The sequence below is a fragment of the Podarcis cretensis genome (assembly GCF_951804945.1).
Source record: "Podarcis cretensis genome assembly, chromosome: 8".
NCBI lineage: Eukaryota > Metazoa > Chordata > Lepidosauria > Squamata > Lacertidae > Podarcis > Podarcis cretensis.
The window spans coordinates 38,676,895-38,699,910 of NC_137177.1; the positions used below are offsets into that span (position 1 = coordinate 38,676,895).

The following is a 23,016-nucleotide window of genomic DNA, read 5'->3' on the forward strand; positions in this document are numbered from 1 at the left end:
AACTAGAAATGCTTTGTAATGCTGGAAGGCACAGGCTAAGAACTACATCTTGCAAAGCACCCAGGTCCGTCTCTCGAGTCCAGGCATCTCTTGCCTACAGTTCTTCCCTAGCATTGCAAAGGATGCTTCTGTGCTGGTGCCATTCTTCAGACTTTGGTTATTTGCCTTTTGATTTCTAGGGACAGAGCCTCTTCCGCGACTCTTTTTGGTAAAACTGGAGGAACCCCCTCTGTTTTTTCCATAACTGGCTCCTGCAATGGTGGGAAGGCGTTCTTGTTGCGGCCATGGGGCACCCCGTTAATATTGGTGGGTTTGATCCCTTTGCCCAGTCAGGACTGAACAACAGGGCTGCACTTTCAAGCACAGATGCCCAGCTTCTGCCAGCTGTATCTGGGAACTGTGTTGTGCCTTCCTTGCTCTGTCCCCCCAAGATGGGGGCACTGCCCATATAGTGACAGAGGTGGGAGAGGGGACCAGTCCAGCATGGAGTCTTCCTCCAAGGGGCACAGAGGGGAGGATACACCCAGCAGGGTGGCTTTTCGGCCCCTTTTGCAGCAGACTAGTGCATTTTGGAGGAGGCCAACTTGCATCCTCCACAGCTGCTGATGCTCTTCTATGGGGCTGGTGAGGATGGGGCTCAGAATTCGTACTGGGAAACGAAGACTGTGATCTTGAAGATGTGTTTCCCCAGGAGGGTCTTCCGGGCAAACTCGCTCATCTCCAGCTCCACCTCCAGTGTCGTCGGCCCCACAACTGGCCGGGTGAGCACCAGCTCCCCTGTGTGCTGGTCCAAGCGCTGCACAACCAGCTTCCCCTGGCTGTTGCCCCCTAAGATGCTGAAGCGCAGGCTGTCTCCCACAAAGCGGCTGGTGGACATCTTGAAGAGGATCCTGGGCACAGTGCGGTTGGACGGGAGAGGCAAGTAATGGAACGAGATGGAGTTGGCCGCCCTCCGACAGGCGTTGTTCTCCATGGGACAAGGGCTGCGCTCGCATTGCCTAGGAGAGGACATAGAAGAGGCACTCAGGCAGGGCCAGTTGGAGACATTGTGCCCCATCCAAGCAGGCCTGGAGGGGGTCCCCAACATTCCCTATACCCAGAAACAGCTTTATTGCACAGAGCCAGACCTTTGATTCATCTAGCCTGGTACTGTGTCCTGAGACTGGTGGCAGCCCATCCTGACCTGCTCTGCTACAGGAGATGCTAAGGACTAAACCTGGGACCTTCTGCGTGCAAAGTCATAGCCTGACCCACTAAGCTACAGGGATGAGTGGACCAAACATTGGGAATAACTTTGATGCAAGAGCTGTTGACAGTGGAATGGACTGTTGTGGGAAATGGTAAACTCTCCTTCCCTGGAGGCTTTTAATAATAATAATAATAATAATAATAATAATAATAATAATAATAATAATAATATTTTTTTATTTATACCCCGCCCTCCCCAGCCAAGGCCGGGCTCAGAGCAGCTTACAAGCAATAATAAAAACAAGATGAATGATTACAAACTTAAAAACAAAATTAAAATACAACATTAAAATAATGGAACATTAAAATATTAAAATGTAGCCTCATCGCAGGAGGAGAAGGAAAAGAAAAAAGAAATCGCAGGAGAAGGAAAAGAGAGAGAGAGAGAGAGGGAGGGAGGGAGGGAGGGAATCAAATTGGCTGCAAGCCAAAGGCCAGGCGGAACAACTCTGTTTTACAGGCCCTGCGGAAAGAAATCAGATCCTGCAGGGCCCTGGTCTCATGAGGCAGAGCGTTCCACCAGGCCGGAGCCAGAGTTGAAAAGGCCCTGGCTCTGGTTTAAGCCAATCTAACATTTTAAGCAGAGGTTGGATGGCCATCTGTCAGGGATTCTTCAGCTGTGATCCCTGCATTGTAGCGGGTTGGACTGGGTGCACCTCCCAACTCTACAATCCTATCTTTAACGGATGCCAGTCTAAATAACAAATTGGGGTGCTTGCACACAGTGAGATGGAAATAGCCGAGTCCTGCTGGCTTTGTGGAGACTCTGATTGGCTTAATAAGTGGTTCTGTAAATAGAAAATAGGAGGGGGCATCTTTAGACTCCAGCCCCCATCCGCTACACTGTGCCTCCGGAATATATTCCTCATCCTTTCAAATGTGGCAATGAGGCTTGCGGGGGAGGAGGGAACTTCCAGCGGTGCCAGTGCAAGTCCCCCCCTTCCTCCATAAGGCTCAATGCTATGCCGGGGCTCGTAGAATTGTAGAACTATAGAGTTGGAAGGGACCACGAGGGTCATCTAGTCCAACCCTGGGCAATGCAAGAATCCTTTGACCAGCATGGGGCACAACCCCATGACTCTGAGATTAAGCGTCTCGTGCTCTGCCGACTGAGCTATTCCAGACTCTTGTTTTTCGTTTGGGCAGGAGAGAGAGAGAGAGAGAGAGAGAGAGAAGGGAAGAAAGCGTTGGGAGATTGTTGGGAGACTGTATAAGAGCATAAGGCAAGCCTGCAGGACCAGTCCAATGGCCCCTGCTCTCAGGGGCCCAACACAGGGGCCCCAGCACAAAAACACTCCTCCACACCAGAGCTTCCAGCAACTGGTATTCAGAAGCTTTATAGCCACCCTGGCTGATAGCCTTATTCCCCATTAATTTGTCTAACCCTCTCTTAAAGATGTCTAGGTTGTTGGCCATCACTGCCTCCTGTGGGAGTGAGTTCCACAGTTTAACTATGTACGATACAACAATGTGCTCACATCAGCTGAAAACAGTCCCTCGTCAGCCGATTCCCACAGCATCTCAATCCATACAGCATGCAAAGTGGGATGGCCACCATCTCTGTTCTGGCTCAAGGGGTAGAAGAGCAAAGGGAAGCTCTAGGGGGCATTGGGGTGAAGGCTCTGGGAGGCTACGAAGTGCTTCTGCCCAGCGCTGCAGACAAGGAGTGGAGCAGTTGCTGGCAAAGGCTGCTGCTTCCATCCTGAGTGAACTTTAGCGCTTGTACTTACATGGCTGAAGTCTTGACGTAGCTGATATTGAGTTGGGCCGTGGGGCATTCGGGCCGCACACAGCGGAAGCCCCCAAAGACGTTGATGCAGGTCTGTCGCTGGCTGCAGTTGTGCTGGTTCTCTGCGCACTCGTCCACATCTTGCAAACACAACAGGGAGAGTTTGTTTGCTGCCATGCCCTCCTTCAGCCTCCTAGAACACACAGCTCAGGGCGGTTCCTCTCCCGGCTGACCCCCAATTATTCTCTCTCACCCCATCCCCCGCAAAGGCACTCACCGTTGCATGAATTGGTGTCACCCTGGAGCTGGTAGCCATGGGGACAAGTGCACCGATAGGCTCCGGGCAGGTTCACACATTTGTGGAGGCAGATGCGGGTGTGGCGGCTGGTCTGGAAGAGCTGGCACTCATCAATATCTGGAGGGGAGGCAGCAAGAAGTCTGCTGAGTGACCCTACCCCCTCCAAGGGTAGAGCAAAATGGGACTTCCAGCCCCTGCTCAGCACTTCTAGAGATCAATGCCCAGGCAAGGCAAACTCACCAGCAAGGAAGGGCTACAACCAATGATGACTGGGGGGGGGGGGCAGTTTGGCTGAGAGGTACCTGGAGTTGTTTGCTTCAAGGATCAGACCCCATGAGCACAAATTGCCCCTCTGCACACCAGCACAAGCTGCAATGTGGGATGTCCACTGAGGTCCACTGAACTGGAGAAAAGACACTCTATTGGGGCAGAGCTAAATTGAGGCATGATCTTGTGACTGTTGCTTCCTGGGAATCTGATACAGTGCTTGGAATCTAAGCAGAGCCCTGAAGCTGGATCAGGCCAAAGGCCTGCTAGGCCAGCATCCTGCATCCACAGTGGCCATGTTAGATGCTTTCAGGAAACCCACCAGCAAGGCTTGGAGGCTATTAGCCTCCTCCTTTTCTGCTCTCCTGCCACATTATTTGCTTCCCATCAGGGGAGGCAAAAAAGGGTCTGATTGCATTACCGGGAGATGACAGCCCCCTCCACCCCATTTTTAAGTCAAGTTTTTGGCCTATGCTCTATAGCTACAGTAAGGGAAAGTGTTCAGGCACTAAAAAGCTACAAAATAACTTGGCCATAGCTGCCCTTGCCCAGAGTACTGCCTGCTGGTCATAACAATGGGCATTTTGGTAATGCAGAGTAATTGGGCTAGTGCCTGAATCATGAGGATGGTGCAATCCAGGCAGAAAACTCCCAAGGTGAGAATGTAAAAGGTAAAAAGGAGCCCCCACTGGATCAGATTAAGGGGCTCCATCTTGTTCTGCCTTCCCCCCAAGCTGCTGCCTTCCAGAAGCTTTGGACTTCAGTTCCCACCAACCCAGCCCAGCCCAGCAAACATCTGGAGGGCATCAGGCTGGGGAAGAGATCCATTTAGAGCAGCATCCTGATCTAGACCAGCCTATAGCTCACTGGCAGAGCATCTGCCTTCCCAGGTTCAATTTCCAGCAGCGTCTCCAGGCAGCGGTGCCTGAAATCTTGGAGAGCAGTGGCTGGTCACTGAGCTAGATGGACCAAGGGTCTAACTTGGTATAAGGCTTCCTATCTTCCCTGGGATAGTCTCCAGGAAGTCCACAAGGAGCCAGGCATGCAGGCAACAGGTGGGTTTGTCCCCAGTACTATGTGGCATTCAGCCCAGGACAGGTATATATACAAAAGATTCCCTGAAGTAAGAAAGTCGGAAGATCCCTGGCTTGCGTGTGGGAAGATGGCGAGGGGAGGAAATCCCTCTGTTTCTGGGAAGCATGAGACACCAGCTCTGTCGACCTGCCAAGCCCGCTTCCCCCTTACCTTGGCAGAGGCCTCCTGCCTGCATCTGGAAGCCAGGGTCGCAACTGCACTGGCGTGAGCCCAGGTAATTCTCAGCACAACGGGGCTGTCGGCTAAAGGACGAGTTGCTGAGTGTCGCCCAATCTGTGGTCAAGAGGCAGCTGTCAGTTCTTTGCACCAATGCCCAACAGAGTAAAGGAGCAGGGGACAGAGACCCCCAGCCGAGTCACACAGCGCAGGCCTCTTATGAACCCCCCGTGCTCAGCCTAACCAAGCCAATGTGGAAACATCTCCAGACACCCACCTCTCCCTTTCCCAGTCCCCAGGGTCTTTTCTGTCATGAGGACAGGGGTACCGCAGCCCCCTGCTACTTACAGGAGTACAGTGGGGCTTGGCAGGTGCTGCCTGACCAACCACTGGGGCACAAGCAGCTGTAGCGGTGGATACCATCCACGCAGGTCCCGCCATTGGCACAGGGGTTGCTGGCACACTCGTTGATGCCTGAGTTGAGGGAAGGGGAAAACTGAATTACACTCAAACAGCCGTCATTTTGGACCAGCGGAGGGGAAATGCAGAACCTCTGAGTCCATGCTGCTCATTGGAATTGGTTTTCAGTACAAGAATGGAGCAGAGCTCACAGTCTTTCCATGTAAACACCAATTCCTTGTTGGTTCCTTCACTTGGAAAGCCATGTTATGGTTACAACAAAATTGCAGGCCCAGTTGGGAAAATTGGCCAGAGATCAACCTGTAGGTCTATCAGCAGGAGTGGGGGCTGTTAGGAGGTCCCCATTTTTATGATACCCGGCAACCTCAAGCTATTCCTTCTACCAGCCAGACACACTCACCTTTGCAGACAGGCTGCTGTCCGCTCCACTTGTGGTTCTCCTGACACACCCGTGTCTCAGCACCCACCAGGAGGAAACCAGCATCACAGACAAAATGCACCTCGTGACCCACGGACGTCCTCTTTCCCAGCCTCCGGCCATTCAAGGGTGCTGGCAGGGGGGTGCAGCTCTCTGTTGGGGGATCAGAAAAGACGGGAAAGTGAGTCTCCCCATGGCTCCTTTCCCCAGGCTCTTTTCCTATCCTAGCCTGTGGCTGTTGCTTTCTTGTATACATTAAGTAGCAAAATACTGCTTAAATGAAATAGTGTTATAGCCAAGGCTGGGGCTCTCATGAGGCAAACCAGGCAGCTGCCCAGGGCACAGACCTCAGAGGAGCTCAGTACTGACCTCTGAGGGGCACAGTTTTATACAGATCTGTTTTTATTATATCTTATACATTTCTGATAATATTTTGCTTTTATTTTATATTGTGAAGAGTTTTATCGTTTCTGAAGTAAGTCATACATTAGAATTGTTTTTCATGTAGATATGAAATAGACCACAGTTGAGTGGAGGTCACACACACAGTGAAAAGTGAGATTTTGATGTGCCTGAAATTGAAACTTTTAAGAGACTTAACATCACAATTCACAATAAATTCCAACTTTAGTATTTGAAAAAGATCATCAAAGATCGTTGCATTACTTATTCTTTCAATTAAAAATAAATTCAGCAGTTTCAAGTTTTGTGCTTTTCATTTTTTTCTTCAAAACATCTGTTTTTGAAAACTGAAATTGGCAGGGGGGAGGGGGTTGTGTGCAAGTAGTTAGCTTTGCCCAGGGTGCAAAATAGTCTGGCATCAGCACTGGGTGTGGCATTACAACATTATCTTTATATGTTTTTAGCTTTTTGCTTTTTATCTGGGTTGCTTTACTTTGTGTAAGCTGAGTCTGGTCCAGGATGGGATATAAATAAATATAAAAATAATAGTAATAGATGAGTTTTTAAAAACCCTGAGTTGTATGCAACTTAATAATAATAATAATTTTGAAATTTATATCCCACCCATCCTGATAGGTTTCCCCAGCCACTCTGGGCCTCTTACAACATATATAAAAACACAACAAAGTATCAACTTGATTCTACTTACAGTGCACCCACTGAAGTTAATGAACCCAAATTAATCATGTCTATTAAATTCAATGGGTCTACTATGAGTAGAGCTACCACTGGAAACAATTCCCCCTTTCCAGTCCTCATTTTTAAAGAGTTGATTAGATGCAGCGAAAAGCCATTCCCTAGACATTTAAAAAACAAAACAAAACAGCCTCAGGGTTGCCCTGTGTCCTGCACACATCATGTGCACACACAGACACCTTTCTGCTTCTGCACTCTGTGCTTCTCTCTCCTTTTACCATTGTGCTTGGCTGCCTGCTGGTGGAGACTGCCTTGCAAAACGGCCAGCTGCTTCTTGAAGTTGCGCAGGCTCTGCAGCTGGGCAGCCTCATGCGAAGACAGCAGCTTCTGCATCTGCCGGATGGCACTGGAAACTTGCTGGTCACTTAGGCAGCCCTGCAGGGGGTGAGAAGGTACAAAGTAGCTTTGGCAGGGAAGTGGAAGGAACAGCCCACAGGTATCACCCACAAAGGCTCGTGGCAAATTGTAACTGATGCTGCGCGCACACCCACAAACACCCACCCACCACCGCTGCAGAGGCTCCATCCCTTGTTCATTTTGGCTGCCCTTTTCTGAACCCTTTTCACTTCCACAATGTCCTTTTGGAGGTGAGTATAGAATGTTTAGATCTGTGGTGGCCAAACTTGCCCCTCCAGCTGTTTTGGGACTACAATTCCCATCATTCCTGACCATTGGTCCTGTTAACTAGGGATGATGGGAGTTGTAGTCCAAAAACAGCTAGAGGGGCAAGTTTGGCCACCACAGGTCTAGATGGTGCCTCCAGGCCCACAATGCACACTATAGGCAAGATCAGGCCTCTGCATCCAAGGCATTCAATTTGGCCCAGAAAAACACTTCTATGACATTCCTGTTCTAAGTCCCCACACTGCCCATTGCTGAAGTTTCATACACCAGCCTGTCTAAGTTGAGGGTGGTGAGAAAATGTTCTGCTTACAAGCTTAAGCCATGCTGGATGGGGGTGATGGGAATTAGAGCCCCAAACATCTGGTGGGCACCAGGCTGGGAAATCAGGGAGGGATTTCACCCACCCATCCATCTACCCATCCATTACATTTATATCCCACCTTTATATCCCTCCAGGAAGCTTGAGGTAGCCTACATACTTCTCTTATCCATTTTGTCATCACAACAAGTGGTTGCCTGGCTAGACAAGAGCTTTAGCTTTGAACTCCACTCTTTTGTTTATCAGGGTCCACTCCTATGGACCAAGCACACCTGGGCTCTGCACCCAAACCTACAGGCACCATCCCCTGCCTCCTACTGGTTCCATACCACCAGCCCTCCCAGGTTCAGGATTCAGCATCATTTATCTTACCTGGGAGTTGCTATGAGGCAACTGTAGGATACCCAGGACCACCACAGCCATTATCTGGGGCAGCAGCATCTTTCCAGTGTTGGAGCAGGTTCAGTGGATTCTCTGCAAAGCTTCCACAGTTGTCCTTGATCAGAAAAAAGAAGGAAGGGGAGTCTGTGAGAGGGCAGCTAGTGTTCCACCCGCATAAGGCAGGCCTTCCAGGTATCTTTGCAAGGAAGGAGGTGAGAGGTATTCTCAGATCACCGCAAACCTCAGTATTCCCATTCCCAAACTGTGAGCCACCCGGCTCCACTCCACAAAGACATTCTGGCAGCAGTGCAAACGGAGATTGCCAACTGACCAAGATTTAAGAGCCTGGTCTGCTCCTGTACCTTAATTGGCACAGCAAAAAAAGCAGAGTCACCTGCTGCTATCTAAAAACTATCACCAACAGCAGTCATTCCATCAGGCTGCAGAGAGAAGGAAGAAGAGGAAAGCAGGGCTGATGTCAACAGACAGCAGCCATTCCATCAGGTGAGAAAGCCAAGGGAGAGAAGGGATGCAGGGCAACAGACATTTAAAAGACAAGGCTTTCCCCGGAGAAAACTGGGAACTGTAGTCTGTCAAAGGTGCTTTAAATGCAAGGTGTGTATGCCCTTGGCTCTTTCCTTCATCTGTCTCCCCGCAGGAGCCGTTCCATCCGGCTTCAGCAGAGGGAGAGGCAGGAAGCAGGATACTCCATCGGCTCTAACATGAGACCAACTCTTTTGTCTCCTCTTCTGATTGAACTGTTCCCATCTCAGCTGGTCCTTATCTGAATTATCTAGCTTTAAGAATGGGTGCTTTGGTTTGTTTCCCTACCCCCCCCCAAATCTATTTTGTTTCTTGTGTCTCTGAGACGGTAAGCCGAAGGACAGGGGCTCTTTTGTTTGGTTTGCCTTGATAAGCTGCGCTGGGAGCCCTTTTCTTGTCCCCCTTCTCGCTGAAGAGAGGGGTAAGAAAACACTTTGAACGAAACAAGGAAGATCAAACATCCTTAAAGGTAGCAACCCTAGAGCGGAAAGCCATTGACTCGGCCCCACCAGCACCCCGAGGAAGTGGATGGTGAGAAAAGGCTTAGCCATCCTGGTGCCCAGCAGACGTTTCAGACTGTAACCCCCTTCAGCCCCAGCAACATAGGACCATGTCAGCCGACACCTCTGGAGGGCACCAGGTTGGGGAAGGCTGCTCTGCTAGAATCCTTGCGAGTTAACCCCTTCAGGGATACAGTGTTCAGACTTCCTTGAGGGGACAGCATAACTCGTGAATCTCTTTTCAAGCCTGCAACGCTCACAAAAGCCTAGCTAGGCACTAGGAAACTGCTTTGCACTGAGGCAGACCAACGGACCGCCTAACTCAGTATTGCCAACACTGACCGGCAGCAGCTCTTCAGACATTCCCAGCCCACGGATAGAACCCGGGACCTTCTGCTCCATCCCTTGGCTACAATCCTAACCCCAAAGCGCATCCGGGACGCCCATGCCTTCTACTAAGTGAGGCAACTGGTCCACCTAGCAGCTCAGTATTGCCTACACTGATCGGCAGCGGTATACCCAGCCTTCCCTGGAGACGATGCCGCTGGACCAGGGACGTTCTGCGTGCAAAGCAGATATCCCTCCACTGCGCCCCAGCCTTTCTCCAAGCTGAAAGGTAGGGAGGAAGGCGCTTTTCCCCACCCCCACTTCAGGGAGGCTGGAAGTCTCGGCGCCGAGCCGCTTTGCTGGCACAGACGCGCGCCCCTCGCCCGGCCCTCTGGGCGCCCGGAGTCCCGCGAAAAGCAGCAGCCGAGCCAGCCCGCTTCGGGGGGGGGGGAGGTGGAGAGGCCGCTGCCGCCTTTGCTTGCAGCACGTGGGACCAGGCAGACCCTCCCCAGGAACCGAGACCCCCCCCCCTCCAAGCCTGCCTCCCCACGCGTCTCTCTCCCTAAAGGCACCTCGAGAAAAAGTTGCGCCGACCTGCGGGGCGGCTTCCCTGGAAGGCGCGGCCGTCGGAGCAGCAGCAGCAGCAGCAGCAGCAGATGGAGCCTCCCCGGGTGCGCGCAAGAGAGCAGCCCCTCGGCGCCTTGCAGACTGGGAGCGGGTCTCTCTTGCCCGCCCTGGCCGAGGCGGGGCGAGAGGTTGGCCTCGTTGGCACCAGCTCAACGGGCACGCCGGAGGCCCCGCGCGGCCCGGATTGGGCGGCGGCGGCGGCGGTAGAGGGCTGGCGAGGGGAGCCTGAGCGGGTCAGCCGCGTGCCCAGAAGATGCCCGCGGCCGCCTCCCCTTCCCCCTCGGCGGGAGAAAGCGGCAGGAGTGCCAACTAGGCCCCGCGACTGTGGGTGCTCGGGGCCGTGGGTGCCATGCAGCGTGCATGGTCCTGGCACCGAAATTCATGGGGGATTTTGTGGGTGCTCGGGCACCCAGGGCCCCAGGGAGTTGGCACCTATGGGAAGCGGATTGAGTGAGTGACCTCAGCTGGGGCGCTCCTTTCTCTCCCAGAGCGTCTAGGTCAGGGGTCAGCAAACTTTTTCAGCAGGGGGCCGGCCCACTGTCCCTCAGATCTTGTGGGGGGCCAGACTATATTTTGAAAAATAAAATAAAAATGAACGAATTCCTATGCCACGCAAATAACCCAGAGATGCATTTTAAGTAAAATCACACATTCTACTCATGTAGAAACACGCTGATTCCTGGACCGTCCACGGGCCAGGTTTAGAAAGGGATTGGGCTGGATTTGGCCCCAAGCCTTAGTTTGCCTACCCATGGTCTAGGTGGACTCCACACGGGGTGTTGCTGTTATTACAATAAATATTTTTTGGTTGCTTTCCCCAAAACGCAAAGTGCCTTACAAAACCAAACCTTAAAAGCAGATAGAAAACCAAGAAGCAACACAACCTAAAATTCTCACCACAACATGCACAGATCCACCCTGTGTGAGAGCTAGTGCCGTGTAGTGGTTAAGGCTTTGGGAGATGGTCCTTGATGGACCATGAAGCTCACTGGGGCTGATCACTGCCTCTGGGACTAACCCTCTTCACAGAGTTATGTGCCACTTTGAGCTCCTTGGAGGAAAAGGTGGGGTGTAAATGAAATAAGTAAACAACAATAATAAACTCCGCTCTAAAATATGTAGAAAGTCCTACGTCCTGGGTTAATAAAACCATTTTTGCCTGCTGCATAAAAACAGATGGTGATGTTGCCAGGTGTGCCTCCCCAGGGAAAGCAGATGCCATGAACTGGCAGGGCAACAGGGAGGAGGAAGAGGATCCCATTGAGCCGGAACTGGGACACACCAGGGCAAGCTGGGGGTGGGGAAGGAGATGTTGGTGTAGGAAATACTCACGGGGTGACAGAGGAGGACAAGGGGCTGGGGTCAGTGCATAGGAACCAGAACAGCAGGACCCAACCCCAGAGCAAGAGGGGCCCCTGTCTCCAAGAACACACCAGGCTTTGAGGAGTAGAGGACACTCCAGGAGGCTGAGTCAGGCAAGGGCCCACAGCCCTGCTCACTAGGCCAGGTGGGGCTTACTAGCTCTGGAAGCAGGTGTGTGATTACTTAGCTGGAGTAGGCACAGGACAGGTGAGGCCAGATCAAGCCCAGATGCTGCAATCAGCATGAAAAGTATTAAAGGGCAGCAGAGCTGAGGGGATGTGTCTGCTCAACTGCCCATGTCGATGGACCTCAGCTTGGATGCAGCAAGATCTCTGCAGGACTGTGCTTCAATTTTGGACCTTGGACATGTGGAGTGACCCTGGACTGGGGACTTGGCATACTGACTTGCTGCCAGGTAGTCCAGGGGTCCAGGATAGCATTCCACAAATGGGGAGCCACCACTGAAAAGGCCTGGTCTTGTGCTGCCCTTCTCCACACTTCCTTTGGAGAAGGGCTTCAGATGATTCGGTTCATGTGGGGAGAGGTGGCCTTTGAGGCACTGGGTTCCTGAGCCACATAAGGCTTTTAGGGCAAAGATGGCACTTTGAATTGGGCACAGAAACTAAGTTGAGGCTCTTGTGTAGAAATAAAAAGTGGTACCCAGGGCTGTTTCTCCTGCTTCTCCAGGAACTGCAGCTGATAAAGGCACTCTGACAACTAGGTGAAAAGTCTGTGCATGAGGCAATTTTGAAGCAAACTCAGATGCTCTCGATCTGCTGGGGCTTTGGGCAGGGATCAAGCATGAAACCTCAAGGAGCCCCTGTGCTTATGTACCTTCCCCTGGGAAGTGCAGACAGCCAAGGCTTCCTGACAACCAGGCTTTGCAGGAAAGCCTTTGAATGTGTTGGAGTTTGATAAACATGCTGCAGTGGTGAGCAGGAAGAAATAAGATTGTTGAAGGGATAAGCCATGCAGAATGTCCCAGATTCAATCCCCAGTGTCTTCATGCAGGGCTGAGAGAGACACCTGGACAGAGTCATACCTAGGCTCCCTTGTTCCCTTGGATGCATCTTATGATAAATATAATAATAATAATCCCCAGCAGCACCTCCAGGTAGGGCTGGGACTGGGAGAGACCCCTGATACCCTGGAGAACAGCTGCCAATTTACTGTAGACAATTGCTACCTGCTTTTTTTTAATAGAATTTTAGTTCTAAATGAACCTTTGCAGCCTTGGAGCATGGGCTGAGAAGCAAAGAAACGATCAGCTTGGCTCAGGTTTGCAACTGATCGAATCAGTGGAACATCCTGGAAAGCAAGGAAAGGGCCAGTAGGGGCTGGAGCAAGCCAGCTGCAAAAGCAAAGGAGCCCCATGGAATGCAGGCTGGTGCGAGGAAAGCGGAGCCTCTTTGCCCACCCTTTCCGCCAGGCTGGGTCGGGAGAAACCACAGCTAGAAAGCGGCACTGTTTCCTCAGGAACAAGTTCCCAGAAATATACTCGGAAATTACAGGGGGCTGCAGTGCAAGTAGGGAGCTTCCAAGACCAGCAGGAAAGATCTATATCTGCTTGAGAGGTGGTTATGCCAGAAATGCATGCACACACACAGGCAGGTCTATATGCTGAAAGAGCAGAGCCCAGCCTCTAAGAGAGGGAGATCTGTGATCAGATTGCTCCATCTAATCAAGCCATTGCTTTATCACTGTCAGTGGCTGGTATTGAATAAAAGAAACTTTGCACAAATACATCAAATACGAAACGAAACAACAAAGAGAAGAACCCAAGTAATCAAATTACTAGTGGCTGCATTGTGCTATAAAACGCCAGGCACAGAGAACAAAATTATAAGCTTGCTAAAATTAGTCCCAGAATGCTGAAGTCAGAGTATACCTTTTGGGCATGGCATTCTTTGAGAGTTTCTCTCCTCTGCCACTTACACAGCTAGAATCAGGCCCATGCAGAGCAGAGGACAGCCGGGAACAATTGTCCCCGGCTCCAGAGGGCCAAACTACTGGGGGGGGGGCACCAGCGGCCTGTTGGACTTGCGCTTTCATGCCAAGAACAAGACTCCTTCCCTGGGCCCCAGACAAGCTCTGTGGGGGCTTGCTTAGAACCCAAGATGCAGCAAAACCAAGATGGGAACCTCAAGAAATGTGGGGTGCAGTTGGATTGTTTGCTGACACTCTGCATTAATATGCATAAAGCGGGGAGGCAGGGGGCCTTCAGGGGTGGGACAGGCAAGCCGCTGTTCTGTTGGGGCAGCCCATTTCTGCAAAGATACAAGTATAAGAGTATATACAGTGGTACCTCGGGTTACATACGCTTCAGGTTACAGATGCTTCAGGTTACAGACTCTGCTAACCCAGAAATAGTGCTTCAGGTTAAGAACTTTGCTTCAGGATGAGAACAGAAATCGCGCTCTGGTGACGGGGCAGCAGCAGGAGGCCCCATTAGCTAAAGTGGTGCTTCAGGTTAAGAACAGTTTCAGGTTAAGTATGGACCTCCGGAGCGAATTAAGTACTTAACCCGAGGTACCACTGGACTTGTAGGTCCTATGTGGATTTGCTGTCTGGTCTTCACACTTTTTTGGGACACACACACACACACACACCCCTCTGCCCAAACCACATCACCCAACTATTGATATGGACAATGAAACTATGGAGCCCAGGCGTGGAAGGAATTGTCCTCCCTCTGCAACCGGCTACACTGGTGCCTTGATTCCTGAGGGAAAGACCATGAGGAAGTCATGCCAGGTTTATTCTGGGTCAGCTGTCATGGCCTGACCTAAACATTCCCACAATTTGGAATTCGGTAGGGGCCCTAAGAAGAACCCAGCTCCCCACCATCACCTCAAAATACCAATTTGCAAAGTTCCCTGAGGAGACAAAACAGGATGCTAAACAAGTTTTGCACCAATAATGCAGATAAACCCAGAGAGTTGTATCTGGTGTTGGTCATAGTCAGAGTAAGCCCACCTTCAAATATATAAAGAGCTGTCACATGGAAGATGGAGCAGGCTTGTTTTCTCTTGCTCCAGAGGGGAGGACAAATTACAAGAAAGCATTCAAATTACACGAAAGGAGATTCCGACTAAACATTAGGATGAACCTTCTGAGGTTAGCAGCCATTTGATAGTGGAATGGAATCCCTTGGAAGATGGTGGACTGTCCTTCATTGGAGGTTTTAAAGCAGAAGTTGGATTGCCATCTGTCCAGGATTCTCTAGTTTGATTCCTGCGTTGCATTGCAGGGTTGGACTAGATGATGCTTGGGTCCCCACCAACCCTACAATTCTTTGATTCTATGAAATTGTTAATTGTTAGAATTAATGTGCAGTGATATCATTACGATTATATGAACTGTTATTGTAGACAATGTATTTTCTGTGAAGTGCTTTGAGCAGAAATGTATATGTGGAAAACCAGGCATGTAAACAAATTGTCTGTGATTAACTCACAACCACCACGAAAGGTCTTTCAAAAACTGATGTATGCACACAAACTAAAGTATCTTAGTTTCTGGAAAACATTCTAATGGAGTGCAATTTTGAGGGTGGTATTCTGTCTCCGCATTTGCCCTGTCTCAGTTTGAGGCAATAAGGAATTTAATCTTCTTGGCGCATTCTGAAGGGAACTAATCTTCAAATATCTGAAGGAAGAGGGGTTCCTGTGAGCCAGCCAGCTGAATGGGGAAAGAACCAGAGGAACAGCACCCGTAGAGATGGCTTAATTTCCACACCACTACTCCCAGTATGGCGAGGTTTCTGAAACATTTAACAAACACCATCAAATGAGGTACAGGCGTTCTGGGGGAGAGAGCAAGCAAGCAGAGCATTCTATGCAGACAGAGCCTGCGTAATCCCTTGTTTACCAGTTTGAATTCCATTTATCTCTCATGGCCTCCAAGGCAAGGTTACATAATATAGGGGGAAAGGAGGGGATCCCTGTGGGGTAACAAGCAATATGTAAACCTTGTTAAATAAATAGATATAGAGTGGTACCTCAGGTTAAGAACTTAATTCTTTCTAGAGGTCCGTTCTTAACCTGAATCTGTTCTTAACCTGAGGTACCACTTTAGCTAATGGGGCCTCTCGCTGCTGCTGTGCCACAAGAGCATGATTTCTGTTATCATCCTGAAGCAAAGTTCTTAACCTGAGGTACTATTTCTGGGTTAGCGGAGTCTGTAACCTGAAGTGTCTGTAACTTGAAGTGTCTGTAACCTGAAGCGTCTGTAACCTGAGGTACCATTAATATCTGTGGAGATGGAAGGGAATGAACCACAATGGTTATTGAAAACAAAGCTGGTTCTCTGTGTATGATGGTCTTGATCCAGCCTAAATTACTCTCGGGAGACGCATCCTTTTTAAAATTGCCGTGTCCAAAGTGGGGACTTGGATGGCTCTGCAAAATCACACACAAGCGTCCCAGAGCTGCCGCACTGAGCAAGCCTTGCCCCCTCAAGCAAGGCGGAGAGCTTAAATCTCTTCACATACCAGGTCCACTTGGGCCATGTGCTGGAGGAGGATGCACCATACTTTGGGTCTATAGATATGTTGGATCTTCTGAATAAGGCCGAGGTTTGCTGAAAGTGACGTTTAGCATGACAAGTGCTGCAATGGGGAAAAGAAACCCTGCATCATGCATAATTTTATGAACCAGAGTTTGATCTGGAGGTCAGATCTTGCAGGTGTCCTCCTGATTCTTCCCTTGCACCAATTTCTGCACACTTTGGCATGTTACACAGCACAGGGTGTGTGTCTGCTGTGGGAAAAAGAGAGAGAAATTGGGTTCACATTACATCCGAAGCAGTGGCTGTGGTCACTCTGTTTCCACTCTGGCTTCCTCACTGTCCTCTGCTGGCAGACAGTGGGGCTTCCACAAGTCCATCCCTGCCCATTACTAGTTTGCTTCAGCTGCGGATGACCACTATGGGAGAGGCATCTGCACTTGATGTTTCTTCCAAGTCAGAGGTGAGGTTTGTGCCTTGACTTCACTTGCAACATGAGCAGTCTGTTTACAGAAGAGCCTCTTCATGTCATTAAAGAAAATCTCTCTTTCTGTGCTAAGAGTGCCCATTTCTTTTCCTCTTTGTGTAAATGAAATGGAGAAAAAACTGCAGAAGGCTGTGGTTGAAAACATGTAAGTGTGAAGGAATCAGGTTAAAAGTACTTTCTTTCCCTGTTCTAGAATATTTCAGCATTTTGGAGCAAATTCTGAAAGAACAAAGCCTCAAACAAGCAAAAATGTGAGCCTGCAAGATTCCAGAATACTGGGGCAGAGCCAGCTGTGGTAGAATGATAGAACAGTAGAGTTGGAAGGCACCCTAAGAGTCATCCAGTCCACCCCCCCTTCAATGCAGGAATCCTGGCCACAGTCATCCCTGGGTGGGCTCGAACCACCAACCTTCTGGTTAACAGCCAGACCCAATGACCCATTGTGCCACAGCAGATGAGCATCTTTTTGACTATGGTCTGTGGGATCACCAACCAATATCCTTTTCTCACAATCCCAGAGTAGCTGTGCAACTGTTTAAAAAAATAAGTGTAGCTAGGGTAAGGAGAGGGATAAATGTATGTGCATGTATGTTTATATATACCAATTAAAAACAACATATCAGTCAACCAGCCTGAACGGATAGGAGAAGGGGAACCCTGATTCTTGATCCAGTATTGAGCTTGCTGGCCTGTACATGTGCAAGGAAAGTTGGGAAGCCAGGTTCATGCTGAGGTTGAGGAATCCACTGTGACCACAGTGAAGAATGCAATATTTATCTTCATCCTGTATTTGTTTTCAGAGTTTCAGCCTCCAGCAGGGTTATGTAAAAGCAAAGCCCTACATTCTCCAATGCAAGCATGACCCAAATTCTAGTTTCAAGATCCTGGGACACAGCACAGACATTTTCAGCAGCTTGGGGGAGAAATGCTATAAACGAACGTTTTGAAGGGAGCCCGCAATACAGTAAGGTCAGTGTTTGTTCACAGGCTAAAGCATCCAGAGCCCTTTTCACAGCTCTCGTATTCAGCTTCCCAGCAAGTGTAAATATCATTTCTATGAAAAAGGGCAGTCATTACGCTGCAGGATTTGTTCAAGGCAAAGGAGAAGATTTAGGACGGGGATATTTGGGGTGTGTCAAAACAGATTGAATCTCACCCACAAATTAGTGACAGTCTCATAGAAGCAAGACTCAAGTTGTCCTGCTTGACTCAATTGAAGTGGATTTGGCGCTCTTGGACAACAAAGCCACTTATAAAAACAAACAGACTTTTTGGGGGGAGGGGGGTAAGGAAAATGATGGGGAAATGCACTGGAATATGTGGGGTAACAATTGCTTGATGCAGTGTTGTAGAAACGGGTTGTCTGGAAGTGATGTGAATCTGGATTATACCAGTGTTCAGAAGCATTAAATATTAGAAACTTATCCAGTGCTTCCGAATGAGCAGCCCTTCTCTGAATTTTACATCTGCTTTCACCCTGAAGTATCTCTTGCAGGGAGTGCCTTACTTCTGCTCTGGCCTCTGCAGCCTCCATGGAAATCAGGCCAATCTGGGCATTGCCCCCTGCTGTGCCTCTGGAGAGCCAGACTGGAATGCAATCCTTGGACTTTTTGTACTGAAACACAGAAATTCCTTCTCTCCATGGAAAACCCAAGGAGGATGAGTGCTCCTGCCAAGTGCAAGGTGGCAGAGCAGAATGCAGAAGTCAGCCACCGACTCAGTGGCCCTCGGAGCTCAATGATTTTGGGGAACCTGGCTGTTTTGTGGTGTCTCCCTTGAGGGCAATGTTGACTCAGGAGTTCAGGGACCTTCTGGAAAGCATCCCAGGGAATCTTGGAACTTGCCTACTGAGTTCTGGAACCTCAACTCTGTTCCTGGGCTGCAAGTTCACCAGATGACTCTTGCTGTGCCCTCTGATGCTCACCTAGGGGAATTCATGATACAGGGTACTTAAGAGGATGACTTGTGAGATCTTGCCCCTGCCCCTAGAAACCATTAGCCAAGGCCCTGACATGGATGCCAGAGTCTAAGGAGCCAAAGGAAAAAGATAACTTCTGGGTGACAGGACTCTCCTTGTGCAACTTCCTGCCCCCAGAGACCACCTAGCCATCTCATTCTTTTTTAGAGAGCAGGTTAAAAAGCCAGTCCAGATCCTTGCAGGAATCTATTTCTTAGATAATTCAACATTTGACATATGAAGGTGCTGGTGGATCTTCCCACAACTACCTTGCTCTGAAAGTTCCAGCCAAGGTCCAGTTTCCCTTCCACATCTGTGACCTCCAGAGAGATGGTGACTCTTTTGTCATTTCCTTGGAGATCGACACATACCACAGAGCCAAAATGAATTGGTGGGTATGCCTGCGTGTGCAGCAGGGTCATGCCCTGAGAGCCGAGTTATGCCTGATAGGGCAGAGTCAAGATTGATTGTATATGGGATCACAGCAGGCCAAGCAAAGCACAGTCAGTCAGGACCCTGGACAGGTCCCAGTGGGAGGGGCTGGCTGGAACTTATGAAGGAGAGGTGATGTCTCAGCAGCATTCAGAGGCCTTTCCAAGGCTGGCTGGCTGGTCGGGAACTGCTGCTAACCTCTGATTAGCTGTTTACATTGCCCAGTTCTACAGTTGCTGGCTCCAATCGCAGAATCATAGAATTGTAAGGCTGGAAGTGATGGCCCCAAAGGCCCATCTAGTTCAACTCCCTGCAATGCCGGCATCACAGCTAAAGAATACCTGACAGATGGTCACCCATCCTAAGGGTCTGTCCCACTGTTGAAAGTTCTTCCTAATGTTTAGTTGAGAGCTTCTTTCTTGTAATTTGAATCCATTGCTTTGGGTCTTACCCTCTGGAAGAGCAGAAAGCAATCTTGCTCCATCCTTATCTCCATTTTTTTAAAAATAGTTTTTATTAAGTTTTTTTGTGTACTACAAAGCAAACAGATAAACAGGGAATGGTACATCTATTGTCTCCACTTTCAATTCATAGTCTTTTTCACAGTGCGTTTACATTTGGTGAGAGACACTTTTGTCATAGACATCTTGCAGTTGCGGGAGGGGAGAGAGATGGGGATATTGTTCTTTCGTTCTATTGTCTATTGGTAAAAGATAAATGACCCCTGGACTATGGGGAGCAGCGCTCATCTCACTGGGACACAGGTGGCACTGTGGTCTAAACCACTGAGTCTCTTGGGCCTGCTGATCAGAAGGTCGACTGTTTGAATCAGCATGATGGGGTGAGCTCCCGTTGCTCTGTTCCAGCTTCTGCCAACCTAGCAGTTCGAAACCACACCAGCGCAAGTAGATAAATAGGTACTGCTGTGGTGGGAAGGTAAACAGCACTTCCGTGCACTTTGGTTTCCATCACAGTGTTCCGTTGCTCCAGAAGTGGTTTAGTCATGCTGGCCACATAACCTGGAAAGCTGTCTGTGGACAAACACCAGCTCCCTCGGCCTGAAAGCGAGATGATCTATTGCCTATTATAAGCGATGGGGTGTGTGTGTCAGCATTACATTTCCATTCTGAGAGCATCCTGGTAGGTTCATGTGCAGTGCCTGTCTAATGCTGAAGTCCAGTGCCATTCTCTGCTAGTTCAGCAGATGGCACTCTAACGCTGCAGTTTGGAGACTCCTCAGCATTTTATGTTAGGCGTTGTTTCAGACGCTTGCTCAGATTCTAGTGGCCTGAACATCACCTTATTCTGTATACAGCAATAATGTCTCACTTTAAAAGTAAAAAAAGACCCTACAACTTGAAGAAAGAGACAATGCACACTCTTTTGTAAATCAAGAAAATCAAATAGATGATAGATAGATAGATGATAGAAGATAGATAGACAGACAGACTATCCAAAATGTTTTGCTTTTGCAAGCATTCACAGCACTTCATAAAATTTAAAAGGGGTTCTGACATCCTGAATTCTTTCAATTTGTCTTCAGTCTGTGAGGCATTCACCCAAGAATCTTGAAGGACAAATCCCAGAAGTTTGCTTTCACCACCTGGTCCTGCTGGCCAGGGCCGATGGGCGGGGGAAGTGGATCAAGTCAGCGACCTCTCACCTGGAAGCTTATTTTCTTTTAAGCTGAACTTCTCCCTGTAGCAGAGTAGGAACTGGGAAGGACCCAAGCCCTTTGATCAATCCCACACCATATGGTAGACTTTATAGAAGAGGAATTCAATTTAAGAGGAAAATTCAAAGCAATTGTGTATTAAACAGCAGGAAGTGGAGCTTAGTTCGCTCTTTTGTCTAAAATGTCTGAATTAGGAACAAGATCATTTAAGTTTAGCAGATGTTCGGTAGTTTCTAAGTCAGCAATCCCACACATTTGGCTTCCCTCATAGAGCTGCTCTATATAGATATGATTTTTATGACCCTAATTTTTTTTTTTTTAACATGCAGTTACAAAAGCAGAAATAGTTCTCAGGGCTATCTAAGATCTTGCTAAATCTTTGGAGAGATACTCAGTTCAAAGATTAAATCATAACAGAAACCCTAGCACTTAAAACACTTTGCCATTATAAATGCCTCAAAGCAGATAATTTATGAAAGGAAGTGCTACTAATTTTTTAAAAAGAAAATAGGATGGAGAGCCAGGCCAGGTCTATCATCATCATCATCAAACCTTTTATTGGCATCACATACAAACATCCATAGTAAATCAATACAGAGTTACCACCTCCCCAATGTCACAGAACATTTGTCAAATGAAAGCAGGCAAAAAAGTCTAACATTACAACTCTAGGTCTCCAGGGAGAGCAGACGTCTGCAATGTGTTTCTGTGACAAAAAACCAAATAAAGATATTTAGCCAATAACTTGGTGAGCTCCTGATCATTCCCCAATAATAGAAAATGTATGACCTCCAACTCTGGTTTCTATTTAGGGATGCAGAGTTGATCTAGGTGGTTTGATGGGTTTGAATTAAATCTGGCCAGCTAAAATGCCCTTCTTTCTTGGGGGATAAGCAGAAATTCAAGATAATTATAATTAGTTTCATGTGCCCAAGAAAGTTGAAAGTAAAGAGGGGAACATGTTTTCTCTGCTGCTGCTGTTAGTTCCTGGGCCAGGTCTGTGTCTGAGTTTCTAGGAAAACTGTGGCCAACCCAACATTCATTGTATCCATGGTGTATCAGACAAGATTGAAGAGATGTGTAAAGTATATGAAGAGCTACAGAAATTTGAGAAGGGGCATAAGATGTTGAATGCAAGGCCCCTTGCCAACATTAATTAAATGCTTCCCCTTAAGCAGCTCTGCTTTTTTATTGCTTCATGATGAGCATGACAGGATTGCAGGGGATGAATAGCTTGCCATGTTCTCCCTCAGTAGCCTCTCTTAATTGCCCCTTATTGTCAGTTCCTCTTCCCACACAGTGGGAGCCTTTAATTACTGGGGTGTTTTTATTCATTCTTTTTTCTTTTTTCTTTTTATAATGAAAACTAAAAGTTTGCTATACAAGAAAAACAGAAAACCCAGTGAAAGGAAATAAGATGTTTTACATATGTTTTTTGTTGTTTGCCACCCTGGACTGCTTTGGGAAGGTGGGAGGGATATTAATGTAATAATAAATAAAAAGAAATGAGAGAGCACAAACCAGGAACAGGAAGTGATAAGAAGGGGCAATTAACAGGCTTTCCTCCAGTAATTTCTCTGCTACATTTGACCAGAAGCAATAAATGGGGCAGAATTAGCAAACAGTAGACTTTTAATTAAAGGCACAAGAGCTCTGAAAAGCCTCAATAGTGCATTGCCCATGAACACAGTGGTTGACACTGTCCGTTTGCATTTCTTAGTACAGAAAGTATTGATCTGTTGTGTAGAGATCTTTCCTATTCTACTTAAATCAAGAGGGTTCTGGAAACTTCTCTGTGTGAAAGAAACAAGCAGAAGGTTTATGATGTTTGGGTTATACCTTCAGAAAAGCTGAGTACAACTGGTTCTCTTATCTCTTCTGTCAAGTTCATGCTGGCTATAAAAGTAAGACCAGAAGGAGCCTGTGTTTCTCTTTCTCTTTATATCTCTCTTCCTTCTGGTGTGGTGTTCTGTATATAGGGTTAAAGTTTAGTCTTATTGTAAGTTATTGTAATAAGGGACGCAGGTGGCGCTGTGGGTTAAAGCCTCAGCGCCTAGGGCTTGCCGATCGAAAGGTCGGCGGTTCGAATCCCTGCGGCGGGGTGCGCTCCCGCTGCTCGGTCCCAGCGCCTGCCAACCTAGCAGTTCGAAAGCACCTCCGGGTGCAAGTAGATAAATAGGGACCGCTTACCAGCGGGAAGGTAAACGGCATTTCCGTGTGCGGCTCTGGCTCGCCAGAGCAGCGATGTCACGCTGGCCACGTGACCCGGAAGTGTCTCCGGACAGCGCTGGCCCCTGGCCTCTTAAGTGAGATGGGCGCACAACCCCAGAGTCTGTCAAGACTGGCCCGTACGGGCAGGGGTACCTTTACCTTTACCTAAGTTATTGTAAGTTAAAGTTACATCGGCTACAACTAGATTTCTTATGGACAATACCAACCCTGAATGTATTGGACTTGTGACCATTATGCTCATTTGCCTTCAGTATC

The 23,016-nt window shown here is 48.6% G+C and overlaps 1 protein-coding gene across 1 annotated transcript; it reads right to left on the bottom strand.

Annotated features, from left to right (window-relative positions):
* Nucleotides 1–8,192, bottom strand: LOC307223245 (fibulin-7-like). The gene is made up of 8 exons (XM_079989126.1): nucleotides 8,105–8,192; nucleotides 7,008–7,164; nucleotides 5,614–5,784; nucleotides 5,142–5,267; nucleotides 4,788–4,910; nucleotides 3,255–3,392; nucleotides 2,979–3,117; nucleotides 1–998 (listed from the first exon to the last, which is right to left on the bottom strand). The coding sequence occupies exons 1-8, from the start codon at nucleotides 8,171–8,173 to the stop codon at nucleotides 638–640; spliced, it is 1,284 nt and encodes a 427-aa protein (XP_079845252.1). The 5' UTR covers nucleotides 8,174–8,192; the 3' UTR covers nucleotides 1–637.
* Between the last annotated feature and the right edge of the window lie 14,824 nt (nucleotides 8,193–23,016).